The 13923-nt window shown below is 42.3% G+C and overlaps 1 protein-coding gene across 1 annotated transcript in view; it reads left to right on the plus strand.

The window, feature by feature from the left end:
- Positions 1-13913, plus strand: part of SERINC5 (serine incorporator 5) — a 20742-nt gene extending 6829 nt beyond the window's left edge. Inside the window, exons 2-11 of the mRNA XM_085322375.1 lie at positions 186-364; positions 644-726; positions 3826-3919; positions 5501-5712; positions 6586-6681; positions 9591-9717; positions 10424-10490; positions 12538-12577; positions 13279-13426; positions 13734-13913. Of these exons, the coding sequence (XP_085178501.1) occupies positions 186-364; positions 644-726; positions 3826-3919; positions 5501-5712; positions 6586-6681; positions 9591-9717; positions 10424-10490; positions 12538-12577; positions 13279-13426; positions 13734-13881 (1194 nt within the window). The 3' untranslated portion in view covers positions 13882-13913. The remainder of the gene's footprint in view (positions 1-185; positions 365-643; positions 727-3825; positions 3920-5500; positions 5713-6585; positions 6682-9590; positions 9718-10423; positions 10491-12537; positions 12578-13278; positions 13427-13733) is intronic.
- The last annotated feature ends 10 nt before the right edge of the window (positions 13914-13923 follow it).

Raw genomic sequence — 13923 nt, forward strand, 5'->3', positions numbered from 1 at the left:
GCACTTGCGCTTTGCGGGGCGTCGCGTCCCCCGAGCCGCGAGGCCCGGGCTGAGGGGTGCCGCCGGCGAAAGGCGCCCGTGTTAAGCGAAGCCAGTGCGCGGTGGTGGTGCGGGGGCTTCTGCGGGCTCGGTCCCGGGGAGCCCTGCGCTCACGCTYGCGGCGCGTGACTTGCTGTGCTTTCCAGATCCCTTTCTACGAGCAGCTGTGCAAGGGCCTGCAGGCGGGAGAGACGTGCGAGAAGCTGGTGGGGTACTCCGCCGTGTACAAAGTCTGCTTTGGGATGGCCTGTTTCTTCTTCCTCTTCTTCTTGCTCACTATCAAAATAAACAACAGCAAAAGCTGCCGAGCGTACATTCATAACGGGTAAGTGTGTTTGCTCGCCAGATTTCCGTGCCTCTTCTAAGGTTGGTCTTGCCCGTTTTCCGGTCGAGTAAAACCAACCGCGCGTTGGTTTTACTGCTCACGTCGGACGTGACCCGATCAAGTACCAATGAACGTAAATGACAGTCAGCCAACACGGGCTGATTCTCTCTTACTTAAAATTTGAGCTTTAAATAGAGATTTCTTATGATACTTGGGTTGTTAATTGCTATTGTATCCAGATGATCTTTTCTTTTTCTTTTCTCTTTTTTTCGCATTCAGATTCTGGTTTATTAAGCTTATCCTTCTGGCAGCAATGTGCTCAGGAGCCTTCTTCATTCCTGACCAGGACACTTTCCTCAATGGTACGACCCTCTTGTTTTGTTACGGTGTGCTTCTCTGTGCGGCTTCGTGCGTGCTTGCAAACCCTAGGGGTCCGAACAGCGTAAGCGTTGCTGTATTTCTGTAAATAAAGATTTTTTTTTTTTTTTTTTTTTTTGCTTATGACCAAGAGGGAGGCCAAATGGGTAAGTAAAATACCATGCTGAGTTGTCTCACAAGCTCTTTAAGACGCAGAGAAGCTGTGAGGTTGCTGAAGGCCTTGGCTGCTGAGCGCAGGGGCCCGCGTGCCTTTGGCTCGGYGGGCCAGCCCTCCGACGGTGCTGCCGCTGGGGGCAGCGACGGGGCGCGCGSTGACCGGCAGGGGAGCTCGGGGCTTCCGAGCAGGCAGCGTAAATCTACTAGCRTCTACTAAATTAGACTTCTCGTGGAGTGGTGTAATCCCGCTGTTGAGAATCCCATSCCTGAAGTGTTTCCAGTTTCCAAAGACAGACTGGTCCCAGTCAGCTCCACTGGTATGGGCCAGGTGCTCTGGAAGATGTTCTCCAACTGGGCTGATGTTAAATATCAGCTCTGGAGGAGACCTCGCAAGCCTCTTGAGGGTTAGGGGCAAAAATCCTGATGATCCCAGGATGAGCTGATGGCCAGCTGGCTGTAAACCTTTTAAGCTTCGGAGTCTGCGGGCAGGCGAAAGGCTTGGTAATCCAGCAGAAAAGTCGCCTCTGCAGGGRAGGCGCCGCGTGAGGCAGTTCCAGCTGGGCTGCCTGTGCACCAGCAGCAGAGGGAAGAGACCTGTGGTCAGGGGCGCCGCTGCGGCTTCCCCGAGCAAGGAGGACCACGTTGTCTTGGGGACCTTTGGGCTGAGGTTTCCTGTCGTAAATAAGAAATGTCAGAATTTGCTTCAGAGGACGCTAGTTTCCCCAGTCTCTTCTGCTGCAAGGCTCCTGCCGTTGTACCTCAGCTCCACGTGCCTCAGGAGGCTTCTGGGACTCTTTATTCACTGATGTGGCCAAAGCGGGGAGAAAAACCTGCTGCACTGTCAGAACTCCCTGCTTCTCTACAGCCTGTTAAATTTTTGTCTCAGTGGCTTTTGACTCCTCTGTGAGTAGGAAAACTAATGGAGCCCAACTTGAGCCTTTCTTCTGCCTGGGTTTCCTGATGGCYGATATCTCCGCTGCTCCTCTGTGCTCCCTCAGCCAGGGCAGACCACAGTTTGGGTCATCAGCTGCCTCTTTGACAAAACCCTGCTGGACCTGTATGTTTTGACACCTATCCCCTCTTTCAAAGCTACACTCAGGGTGTTTAAAAAGAGGAAGAGGAGGGAATAACATGAGGGCTGCTTATCCCTATTCTTTTTCTCCACTAAGTGATGAGTTGGCTGTATATTCTTGTTCTTAATGTCTTCTCACTGATTGGATTGGAAAGACGTAGTGATGAGCATTGCGCTCACAGATAGCCAATGTTCCCTCTCATCTTCCCAAGCAACCCTTTCCATGGCAAAAATGTTCAAGAATGAAAGTGCCTAGCAAAGGAGGGAATGAAACTTTTGGGGCTGGTCAGAGAACTGCTGTTCTCTGTATTTTCACATGAGGTAGACTGTAGCAGAGAAACAGATTTCCTTCCTCAGATTAGYTCTTTACTTTTTTCTGTAAAACAGTTCCACTAGACTGTCCTCCAGGAAGCCCCTGAATGTAAGATTCACAGAGGGTTGTAGGGGTTTATTTTCCCTTTTCTCCCCTCCTGCCAAGAAACTTCCAGTGTCTATTTTTTTTGTTGTTGTTGTTTCCTGCCAAAGAACATTCTGGGAGCATTCTCCTCTCTGTTTCCCTATTTTTTCTAAAAATAAAAAATTTCCCCCTGCCACGATTCCCACACTCAGCAGTTTGTTAATCATGGAGGGAGGGATATTATATGCAGATATTAGGCTTGCATGGGCTCTGGTGTTAAATCTGCACTGGTGATACTAACCTTRACTACAATGGCTTTGTAAAACTTCCTGAAGTATCCTGCCTGTGGCTGAGTGAGATCCTTACTGGGAGCCTAGCTGTTTAATTACTCACTCCATTGGTGGTCTGATGGCTCCTATTGTGCCTCTCCCAAAAACACAAGCGCACCCTGTTCCCTGCCTTTTTGAGAGCAGCATGCTCATTCAGTGGATACAATAGATTTTGCAAACCAAGAAGAACGTAATTTTTGCCTCCTTTCAGTCAAACAATGAACTTATGATGCAGTCAAAAACATCTGTACATCTTCTGCTAAGCATAACATGCTGATTCTTGTGTTACTCCACTTCACTTCCACAAGCTTTTTTCAAARGGAAAATACAGTATTAGGATATGGCTGAACTTTGCTGTTGCACTTCCTCTGGCAGCCTTCACTGAAATTTGCTGAATGCRTAGAGTCACTTGCAGGTTGCGTACTACACAGTGATACAAACTGTATGTGCAGCTAAACATTTCAATAGGTGTCCATATTTACTCAGAGACTTCTGAAGTTGTGCATGAGGTATTTGTCATCCAAAGCACCAAACAGCTATCTAAATGCATGTAGGTCAATAGTTAAGTAATCAAATAACCGGTCTCTCTTAAAACTGCTCAATAGACACCGAGTGTTCTCGTTTCTCTGGGAGCGGCTCAGGACGGAGCATTTGTAAATAGATCAGTGAGCCCCACCTTTATTTTTCTGTGATGCTAGAACCTAGAGGGGAAGAAATAGCCATTTTTAGTGCTGGGTTCCAGTACCTTGCAATTTTAGGGTTTAGACTTCTGTTAAATGCCATCAGGGCATTTTTTTTTTCTCCCCACATCACAAATAAAGGTCTCAGTATTTTATGTCTGAATATAGCAACTTTGTCTCCACAAAAATTCTTTAGGTTAGGGAATCTCAGTGTGTGTCCAAAAGGCTTATTTTGAAGGTATAGCAGGTTACAAGCTGAATTCATCAGGCAACTATTCTTGGGTTAGCTGAGCTGGCCTTTTAGCAGAAATATCTCACCTCCTTGCTATATCTGTGGGGTTGAGATATTCAAACTGTGTTATGGCTTCATTGCATGGATAATAATTCCATTTGATCTCAAGGGGAAGGCAACTGACGTTTAACTTATTTTTTGTTTGTCTGCTTTGCAGCCTGGCGCTACGTAGGAGCAACAGGAGGTTTCCTTTTTATTGCTATTCAGCTCATCCTGCTTGTTGAGTTTGCGCACAAATGGAATAAAAACTGGTATGTATTGGGAAAGTAATTTGCATAATATTTTGAGGGGCTCCTGAATGACACATTTCTTGCAACAAAGCGTTCCAAAATAGTGTGGTTGCAATTTCTGAAAATACACTTTAATATTGATATTTAGAGCTGTGCATCTTTGCTTCACACAGTTTCCTAGTTCCCTAGTGGAGATGTTTTTTCCTTAATTGTTTATACCCTCTTTTGTTTCATTCTTACCATGAATTGTTCTGCTTCCTGTAAGTAGTGGTATATTGGTATGCAAAGTCCTCTTATTTTAAGTTGCTTCAGTTCTGCATAAAAACACATCTGCTAAGAGACAGAATTGTGCAAGAGAATAGAACTGGATTTGCAAAACATAGCAGTGAGACTGTGCACAGTGATATAAACTGGTAAATCCTGCTTTTTTGGTGTGAGGTTAATACATATCAAATGATTTTTTTTTTAACTTGAAAGCTGCTACTTATTCTGCTTTATCTAACTATACAAGATTCTGTTATCAACCAGCTTATACTGTGTTTTGGCAGTGATTTAATTTCTGATGTGAGTACATTTAATATTATCTTCCTAGCTCTTAGCCTCTCATCATGCATTAAAATATCTGAATTGTTCTCACACATATGTGCATGAACTTATGCTTCCCTCTCCTCCTCCTTTCCTTTCTCCTGTTTCTTCTAGTCGATTGCTCTACAACCTTTGCTATCCTTTCTTATTCCAGTTAGTGCACTGACTACTAAGAAAGGTTTTAGCAAATCCTTGGGCTTTTTAAGATGCATGTTTTCATGGAAAAGGAGATGAGAGCTCCTTATACCATAGCTATTTTTACTGCTAATTGCTCCAGCTGCTTTCCTGTGGCTGAGAGATTTCCAGCAGCAGCGTTTAACTTCGGCACCATCTACATTAGATATTTTTTTTTCCCTAATGTCATGCTACCACAACAAAAGCCAACCGTCAACACACCAAAAAAAAACCTCTTTATGCCCAAAGAATCTTTCTCAGTAGGTGAAATTAGAAAAAAACACTGATCTTTGCAAGGGGTATTCGGGAAGGAAGATGAAGAGAGAAAATAAGATGGGCAATCCTAGCTCAGGAAAGCTGGTGGGATAGAACCAAGTAGAAAGGAGGCTTTTTGAGTGAGTGGGTAGTAAAACTGTCAAGGTAGCACATGGGGAAGAAGAGAGGCAATACTGAATAAGGGATTTCCAATGCTTGTGTGAAAAATAACAGGCTGAGCCTGGGGCACTCTGAAGCCCTGCTGAGAAAATCGCTGCTGTATTAAGCTGAGATGCACTGAGCTGCCAGTGAGTCTGAGAGGCTGATCTGAGTGGCTGGGAGTTCTCGGAATCCAGCGAGGCTGCAATTACAAAATAGCTGGGCTTAGTAATATATATGATAAACACTAATGCTTCCCTCAGTTTCACAAGAGGAACCTTGCAAGGCACTGTGTTGGTATAGTGATACACACGTGCGCTCTCATTGTGCTTGATAATACAGACTATTCAAGTGAGGAGTGCACTAACTTTTTTGTAATCTGTAAGTCGGGGGGAGAAGAAGAAAAAGTACTTGTCTTTGTCTCCCCAGGACTGCGGGCGCAAGTCACAAACAGCTCTGGAATGGTTTGCTGGCTCTGGTCACTCTCGTCTTGTACTCCGTTGCTGTGGCAGCCCTGGTTGTCATGGCTGTCTTCTACACGCGCTCCGAGGGCTGCACGTATAACAAGATCCTCATCGGTGTTAATGGTGGCCTGTGCCTCTTTGTGTCACTAGTAGCCATATCTCCCTGTGTCCAGAACCGTGAGTGTGCTGAACTCTCTGCTTCTTGGGTTTCCTGACTCCTCCACAGCTCACGTATACTGAGACATGGGCTGTGTTCTGGGCAAAAAGTCGAATGCTCAGATCCGACATGGTACTTGGATGGGGCAAGAATGACACAAAATCTACTTATATACGCTATGAAGTAGTATCGCTTGTCATCAGCCCAGCTGCTGAAACTACAGAGGGGCGAGACCCCTTGGGCATGCCATCAGACAGSCTGTAAAAATGGCTCACATGCTGAGGGCTGATAGTGCTTTGAGGAACTTACGCAAGTCTTAAACTGTGGTAACTGTTAAGGTAATAGCTATCAAACCCATTCAACTCTCACTGTTTACTTTTGGCTGCTTGTGATTTACCATCTGTAAAGTTTGGGCATGCAAATGAGCTGACAGCAATCAGAAGTCTTGCTTGTTCARCTGTATTTTATGCTTTTCCAGGGTATTTTACATGTGCTGGTAGTAACTTTCAATCATTGGACCAGGAAATAGAAGTAATTTCAGTGGCTCCAAAACAAATTTTGCAGGCAAATAAAACTATTGTGGCAGCCTTTCAGTATTTTGGGGAAAGCTGGTGCTTTTGGCTAGAGCAGAGGGGTGGTTCTTTGCTTACTTGGAAATCTTAATGCCTTTCTAGAACGGCCAGCAGAACTAAAGGACAGACTCTTTTCTCTTTACCCACCAGACAAAATACGTCTGAACTGCCTCAAAACTGTGAACTGCTTGAAGTAAAATATGAAGAATGCTTTCCTCTTCTGAAAGATTTTAGTGTACTGTTTTCAAAAGATTTGAATTTCCCTTTCAGTTTTGCTTAAAATGTCTACAAAAATTGTCTCTTGTCCTCTTTCTCCTAAAGGCCAGCCCCATTCTGGTTTGCTGCAGTCAGGAATCATCAGCTGCTATGTCATGTACCTCACTTTCTCAGCGTTATCCAGCAAGCCTCCAGAAACTAGTAAGTTATCTAGTGCTTTATTTAAATCTATAGAGGTGTGCCAAGTATTAAAAGCAAAAAAGTCTTTAGTGAGCCTTAGTACTCATGAATTTAGGAGTGCTGGTTTTGATCTGCTCTGGCCTATGAGCAAGAAGTTGCTAATACTAAAAATAAATCTGTGCAGCTTTTGAGAGACCATGCAGCTGGCATCTTCCATACATCTTAAATGCTTTGGTCTAGGGGAGCTTAACTTACAGAAGGTAGGTTGAATCTACTGTACTGAAGCCGTTCCAGCCTGCTTCCTAACGGCAGCTTACCTGGAGTTCTGCAACCTTTTGCTTGTGTGGCAAGCGCATGTCTGCATCTAGTAGGACATGACTAAATATTTAACAGGTCTGGGCACATGATGAGGAAAGAGTTAAAAAAAAATGGTTCTTGAATGCCTCTAGAAGAGGATGAGTGGMCAGCTCCATCCAAAAAGGATAGCCACCACTGGTTAGCAGGTCTTCCACCCATGGGATTTATTTCTGTTCTTGCAATGCTGGCTGCCAGAAGTGATACTAAAATCCCTTCTTTTCTCCTATAATTGATATGCCAGATAGCCTGAGCTCTGGGCTCCTAATGAAACAAAGACTTGAGAGTACGGCTTGTCTTTCATTTTGAGAGTGAAAAGTCCTGAAAAAGGTTTTGGAGTTAGGTTGCAGTTGTTTAAGATGACCCTATTCWTAACAGAGCTGCTGTGTTCCCTGTGTGTTCTTACCATTTGCTTTGCAAGCCAAGAGTAGAGAACTCTGCAGAGTTTTAAGTTCCTAATGCTATAGCAATGCTGCAGAAACACAGCAAGACTTTACAAGTTCAACTTTAACAGTTTCCTTTTCCCAGCTAACCATTAGATTCACCTGTTTGGATGGAGAACATTCTTTTTGCATACGCAAGACTTTCTTGACTCAGACCAATAATGCTAAAACTTCTTTATTATCCCTTAAGAGGAAAGGAAGGCCACTGACAGAAAGGAGTTGGAAGTTTTGCAGACACCTGTCCATCCATAAGAAATGGGAGAGGGGGAGAAGAGTGTCTCATGCTTGTATGTGCATGTATAAAAACAAATGTATTCCAGGACTAAAAGCTAAAGAGAGACAATATKTAGATAGAAGCTTCTATTTATCAGACTTATATAAGCAATGTTTTTCAGTGAATATAAAGCTTTATTTAAATATAGTTATTGGAATTACTCATAAGACTTGCCACACCAAAAAAAAAAGTGGGGGAGAGGAAACAGTGTTGCATTAAACTAAACAACTGCTTTCAGGGCATTTTTGCACTTGTTACAGTCAAAGCCTTCAGCAGGTAATTGCTCTGATTGTACTGGTATGTGTTGTAAGTGTGGCTATTGTAAAAATTGACATCCAGCGTGCTCTGTCAGATCCTCTGCATCAGAGTTGCTCTTCCTTGTCTTTAATGCAGGCCAGGGAATTCTCCCGGTTTTCATCTGCTCTTGAAGACACTTCTTTCTTCCCTGTCTTTGTAATACTGATTTTCATACTGATCTGTGTAGCTTTTACAGTGACACATGCTGATATGCTAGAGAATGTATGGGGAACTGCTGAGGTGCCCCATATCCTGCGGTTCAGATTTACCACACACCTGTTGGCTTATTCTTCAAGCAGGCACCTTCAAATAGGCCATCTCCCACACTGGGCAGACTGCACAGAAAATGCTGCTTACAAGTATTTATTTACAGAAACCAAAAAGAACAGTTGCAAAATATTTTTTAAAAGGCATAGGCAAACAAAATATTTTTAAAAGGCAATAGGCAATTTCTGTTTAATATGTGCTTACCACCCTGTGCCTTTACTTTTTGATGCAAGATGTAGCTGGAAGGTGTGCCAGGCAATGTCCTGCCTTCCTGCCAATGCATGCCTGATAGACCTAAGTGGGAGACTCCACATGTCTCTAGACAAAGCATTCCTTAGAAGTCTTGCCTTCCCTTCATTTACACCTACCTAGAGGCTGGCCCTGGCTTGTGCTGATAAAGCTGTTTATGCAGCCCTGCAGGCAGCAAGGTCGGAAGCTGACTTCAGGTTTATCTTTAACTTGGGTGTAGTCTTTGTTGCATTTTTGCCCTCTGGCCTTACATGAAGTTGTGCTGCTGCAGTGGAGTTTCAGTGTGGCTGCTGGAGTGAAGGGGGAGATGGAGACACAGTGTACTTAAAAAAGCGGAGGTTCAAAAAGCTCTTCATTGAGATAAGGTGCAGCAGTAATCACGTGTTTGGGGGTGAAGCTGGAGGCTACTCCTTTGCTCTGCTTTGACACAAAGCAGATACCAAAAAGCTGGATGCATCTTTGAATGTCAAAGACTAAACTGGTTTCTTTTTGGGAACCTTAAAGCAGTATTTGCTTAGATATTAAAATAAAATCTTGATTGTAACCAATATATCTCTTTTTATTTGGTCTTCTGTGTATCATTCTAAGAACAGAGCAGCCAGACGCTGCATTTTTTTCACCAAGTATGAATTCAGTAACTGTCCTCAAAGACCCCTGCTTATAATCTGAAGTCCATCCTATCTCAGTGTTATGTGGCCTTCTAGTCTTGGGGTGAGTTCTGGGAAAATTCTAACTTCTTAATTATTTAGTTCAGCAGGCAGTCTTTTTTCCACGTGTTTGTCTGCTCTGACAAGCAGAAGACTTCTGAGCCTTACTAACTTGYATTTTTGTCCTGCCTGAACCACAGAATCTGCTGAGTCAGGTTTACAGAATTAATTCTGTTTGATCTTTTTAACAGAAAGAAGGAAATGACTTACATGACCTTACCTAATATCTGAACTAATAAAATTATTTTGCTGAAAACTTTCAGTTTGTAAACTCATTTGAAATACAATGAAATGAGCTTCAGTAAAATTGTTTTGTTCTTTTTGTTTTGTTTTGTGAAGTCCTGGGTGAAAATAATCAGAACATCACAATCTGTGTACCTGAATTTAGCCAAGGGCTGCACAGAGATGAAAACCTCGTTACTGGCCTGGGTACTACCATTCTGTTTTGCTGCATTTTGTATTCTTGGTAAGTCTGGGGTTTGCAGTTACGTCACTRTAAATGGAATGTCATGGTCAAACTAATGAAGGCTTATAGTAAGCCTAATGCAAACAAAGTAATGGCGAAAAATGGAACAGAATTGAGCTGCAGCATTCATATTGCTACTTAATTTCAGAATGATTAGATGTTTTACCCAAAACATAGATGCTTCTAATTTGAAGAAACTAGAAAGGATTCCCCTTAGACAACTACAGGCGTACAAGCCAGTGATTTCCAACAACTGGAATATTGACAATATTGGTAACTCACTCCTGAAAACAGGCTGCTGCCAGTGACCTGGTGCTTCATTGCAAAGCTTCGCTGAAGCATTTTATTAAGTGCTGGGCCAAAGGGGTAGCTGTGAATATAATATAAAAGTACCAGTTGTGCACAGCAGAAGAGATCTGTTCTGAAGTGCGGATTGGATTGCTTCGCTGTTGTCCCTGGCTGGTGATAAATTCACTGTCAGTAGTGACCTACTTTTAAGTCTGAGTCAGCCAGTATCTGTCTGTCAGGCTGGTTTCTACTTGTGCAGAACAATTTTTTTGCATGTTTAGCATTTGATGCTGTATCTGGGCAATTGCTTAGCTCAAAACAAAAAGCAGGCTGCTGTGTTTCCAGTGGTAGTAACAAATCACCTTTCTAGGCTTATAGTTACACTGTGGGTTTTAACACTATCTTCTTTTGCTGCTAGTTTGACTTCAACAACACGTGCAAGCTCTGAAGCGTTGAGGGGAATATATGCAGCACCTGAAACTGAGGTGAGTTCTGCCTTCCTCTCACAAGATTTCTGTGCAGACTTCCTTGTATGATTTTCCTCCTGTTGTTTTTATGACTGACTAAACTAATTGAGTAGAAACAAAAGCTTGTTTGCCGCATGCATGTGTTATTTGCCTCTGGGTACAGAATTCCAGAATGCTTGTTGAGTCCTCACTGGCCTGTTTGTAGTTCTTGCTGGTCCCTTGGAGGTGCCTTTACGCACTGAAATAATCTTCCTGTTCTTTCTCATTTAAGAGAAAATTCTGATGGGCACTAAAAAACTATGTAGATAAAGTAGTGTGGGGCATTTATTTTTATTTGAACACTTGCAATCAAGATTGTCTGTGTTTTAACATCAGTCTTAGTGCTTTTGATTATAGGTTTTTATCTCTTTATTTCCACACATAATTATCACCTTTCTTTTCACCTGCAGTTTCACCTCAGATTCTTTCCTGTCTGTATTTTCTTCAACATGTGCACCTTCATTTCTTTGGCCTGCTTTCCTGGGGAAACCTGAAAATGCTGGGAAACAGGCCTGGTTTTGCAGTGCAGCAGTTACTGCACGTACAGGCTTGGCAGTGCCGCGCACTGGATGCGTGTGTTCTGTTTGGATGTATTCTGCTGGTCGGCGCGGGTGGTGCAGCTGGGGCTGCCGACTGGTGGCTGCGGCCTGTCTGCAAAGGAGGAGGTCAAGCTCCTGCACTGCAGCACTCCCCGAAAGGATTATTTCTGGGCCATTTAGTTTTAAAGAGCAGTACAAGAGCTATTGAACGTAAATATAAAGAAATGACTGGCAAAGAGCAACTAATTGCATTCTGATTGTCTTTGTGTGATAAAGGGCTTTTGTCTTCGCATCAGAAATGTAAACATGGTTCTGCAGTTACTTGTATTATACAGAAGGACTCGGTGTCTAAGCTGAAAACAGTTGGCCATTATGAATGGCTGGTTTATATGTGTGCCAGTGCTGCTAACTGCGTCACTGTATGTACAATGACTTAATTTCTGATAAATGCAGCTAAGTTTAAAAATTAGTTGGGGGAAGCTAGTACTTGCTTCAGAAACCTGATACAGCCAAAGGGAAACTAAACCTAACACTGCAATCAGTATAACAGTAGAAAAGAACTGTTAATCTATTGAAACATGAAGTAAGATTTTTTTAACTGTCAACCAATCTTTTACAATTTTTGTCTTCTCATTCATTTATGAACCCAATGAGTACATGTAGTCATAAGTATGCATGAGAAAAACTGTTGTTTGATAATTTTGTTGGAAATTGAATCTTAAGAGCCTATTATACAGCCTGTATACTATGTACAAAGTGCTGACTTGTACTGTGGTCTGGTGCAGAAAATGCACTTAGTTACACATTTATTGTACTATCAGCACCTTGTTTTCCCATTTACATTACCACTCAACACAAGAAGTGTCAGACCCATCAGTGAACAATATCAGCTTTCCTTTTTCTATCAGTTAAAAAAAATCCTCATTTAAATGAAGTAACAGTCTTTTATTTGTACTCATTCTGGCTCCATTTCCGTACAGATGGCTACAATTCAGAGTTATGATTGTGCAATTGATTTCCATCCCCTACAGCAGGATATTGAAAGTTCCTTGCATCTTCATTTCAGTAGGGAAATTCTTATTTAAAAAGCACTTAGTTGCTTTTAAGTTTAAGGAGGTAAGTCCCCTCTGAAGTATAAATGTGCATCCATTTTATTGTAGCTTTTCAATCAATTTATCATAGCTTGCTTGCACTGTATTACTACTACCAGTGCTTGATCTTGAATTGTGTAAAATATCTCGATGGGGTCATTCTTAAAGAGTGGTCAATTTGCACCAAAGCTTACTGAATAGGTTTTACTAAAGTTGAGAAAATGCTGTTGTGAACTACTTGGCTTATCCTAATTTGAATTTTATGTTGTTTGGAAATACAAAGTAGATTTCCTTGAACTAATATCTGTAGTTCAGACACCACAGATCTTCATCACCGGCTGTTCTGTTTCTTGRTTATTAGGCAGCCACTTACCCTTGCTGTTGTCTCCTGCACAGGTAGCTCGCTGCTGCTTTTGCTGTATGCCCGACGGAGACGGTAATTACCTATTCACTGCACAACTTACCTAACTTGTGGATTTCAGAGCAAACTAAAGAAAATTAAGACACAGCTGCAGATAGAGAGATTCTTATATACTAATTCTGTAGCATGTCAAACTGAAGCCGCTGATACACTCAAGCAAAACATTAGAGGAGGAAAGAAAATGAGATGCAATAATACCAATAATACCATTTTAAAACAGCAGGCTAGTTAATTATTTCCTAAAGGGAGGCTCTTCAGCAAAATGTACAAAGAGGAATCTCTGCTCTCTGCATGCATGTGGGTGCGACTGCCAGGTTTGTGGGCTCAGCTACTTTGTGGCTCCTTCAGTCCCTACTCTTCATGCCTGAGTTCAGGAAGAAGGTGCCCATTTTGCAGACTTGTTACCATCAGGGATATCCACTTGGACTTGCCAGAAAAATATCCTGTAGGTCAACTATTTTAAATACTCCAAATGTTCAAAAAACAGTTTGAACTTGATATAGGGCAGCATTTCAGTGGCAGTCTCATTTATTTTAATAAAGGCTTAGGCCCATGCCCTAAGGGCAAGAAAATGTTCAAGTGTTGCCCTGTATCAGGCTTTACTAAATCACACCAAAGACTTTTTGCTTATGTTTAATCTGTGCTTCATGAAACTGGCTGCTGTTTTCAATTCTCGTTATGTTTGCAAAAGCTTTGTTGTTTCCCATGTCTTACAGCTGATGCTGAAGAGCACACTGAAAAAAGGAGAGGCCAGACTGTGATTTATGATGAAAAGAAAGGCACAGTGTACAGTTATGCCTACTTCCACTTTGTTTTCTTCTTGGCTTCACTCTATGTGATGATGACAGTAACTCATTGGTTCCAGTAAGTATATTTCTTTGAAGCTGAGAAATGAATGCCTTTGTGTGTTAAGAGAGGGGGAGATACGAATGGGAATTCCCATCTCATCTGCTAAAGTAAGAAGCTGGAAAAAAAGGATCCAAGTCTCTCCTGGGGGATTTCTGAGCAAGATTTTGTTTGCAAAGAACTGCTGTCCTCTGCTTCAGATCTGTGGATCTGTGTTAAGTTACTTGAAGTTTGTGACACATTCAGAACAGCAGAGGGTAGTTCAGTGTGAGATGTGAATAGATATGCTTAGTGAGTTTCTTGCCTTTTTTTTTTTCCTTAACAGTTATGAAAGTGCTCAGATTGAAAAATTCTTCACTGGCACCTGGTCCATCTTCTGGATTAAGATGGTCTCCTGTTGGGTTTGTGTCTTTCTGTATTTATGGACTCTAATTGCTCCTCTCTGCTGCCCAACAAGACAGTTTTCAGTATGAAGATTCAGAAGGTCATCCTTTCTTTCTTTTTTTTTTTTTTTT

Source organism: Rhea americana, unplaced genomic scaffold, assembly GCF_003343005.1.
Source record: "Rhea americana isolate MKP2758 unplaced genomic scaffold, rheAme1 scaffold_77, whole genome shotgun sequence".
Taxonomy (NCBI): domain Eukaryota; kingdom Metazoa; phylum Chordata; class Aves; order Rheiformes; family Rheidae; genus Rhea; species Rhea americana.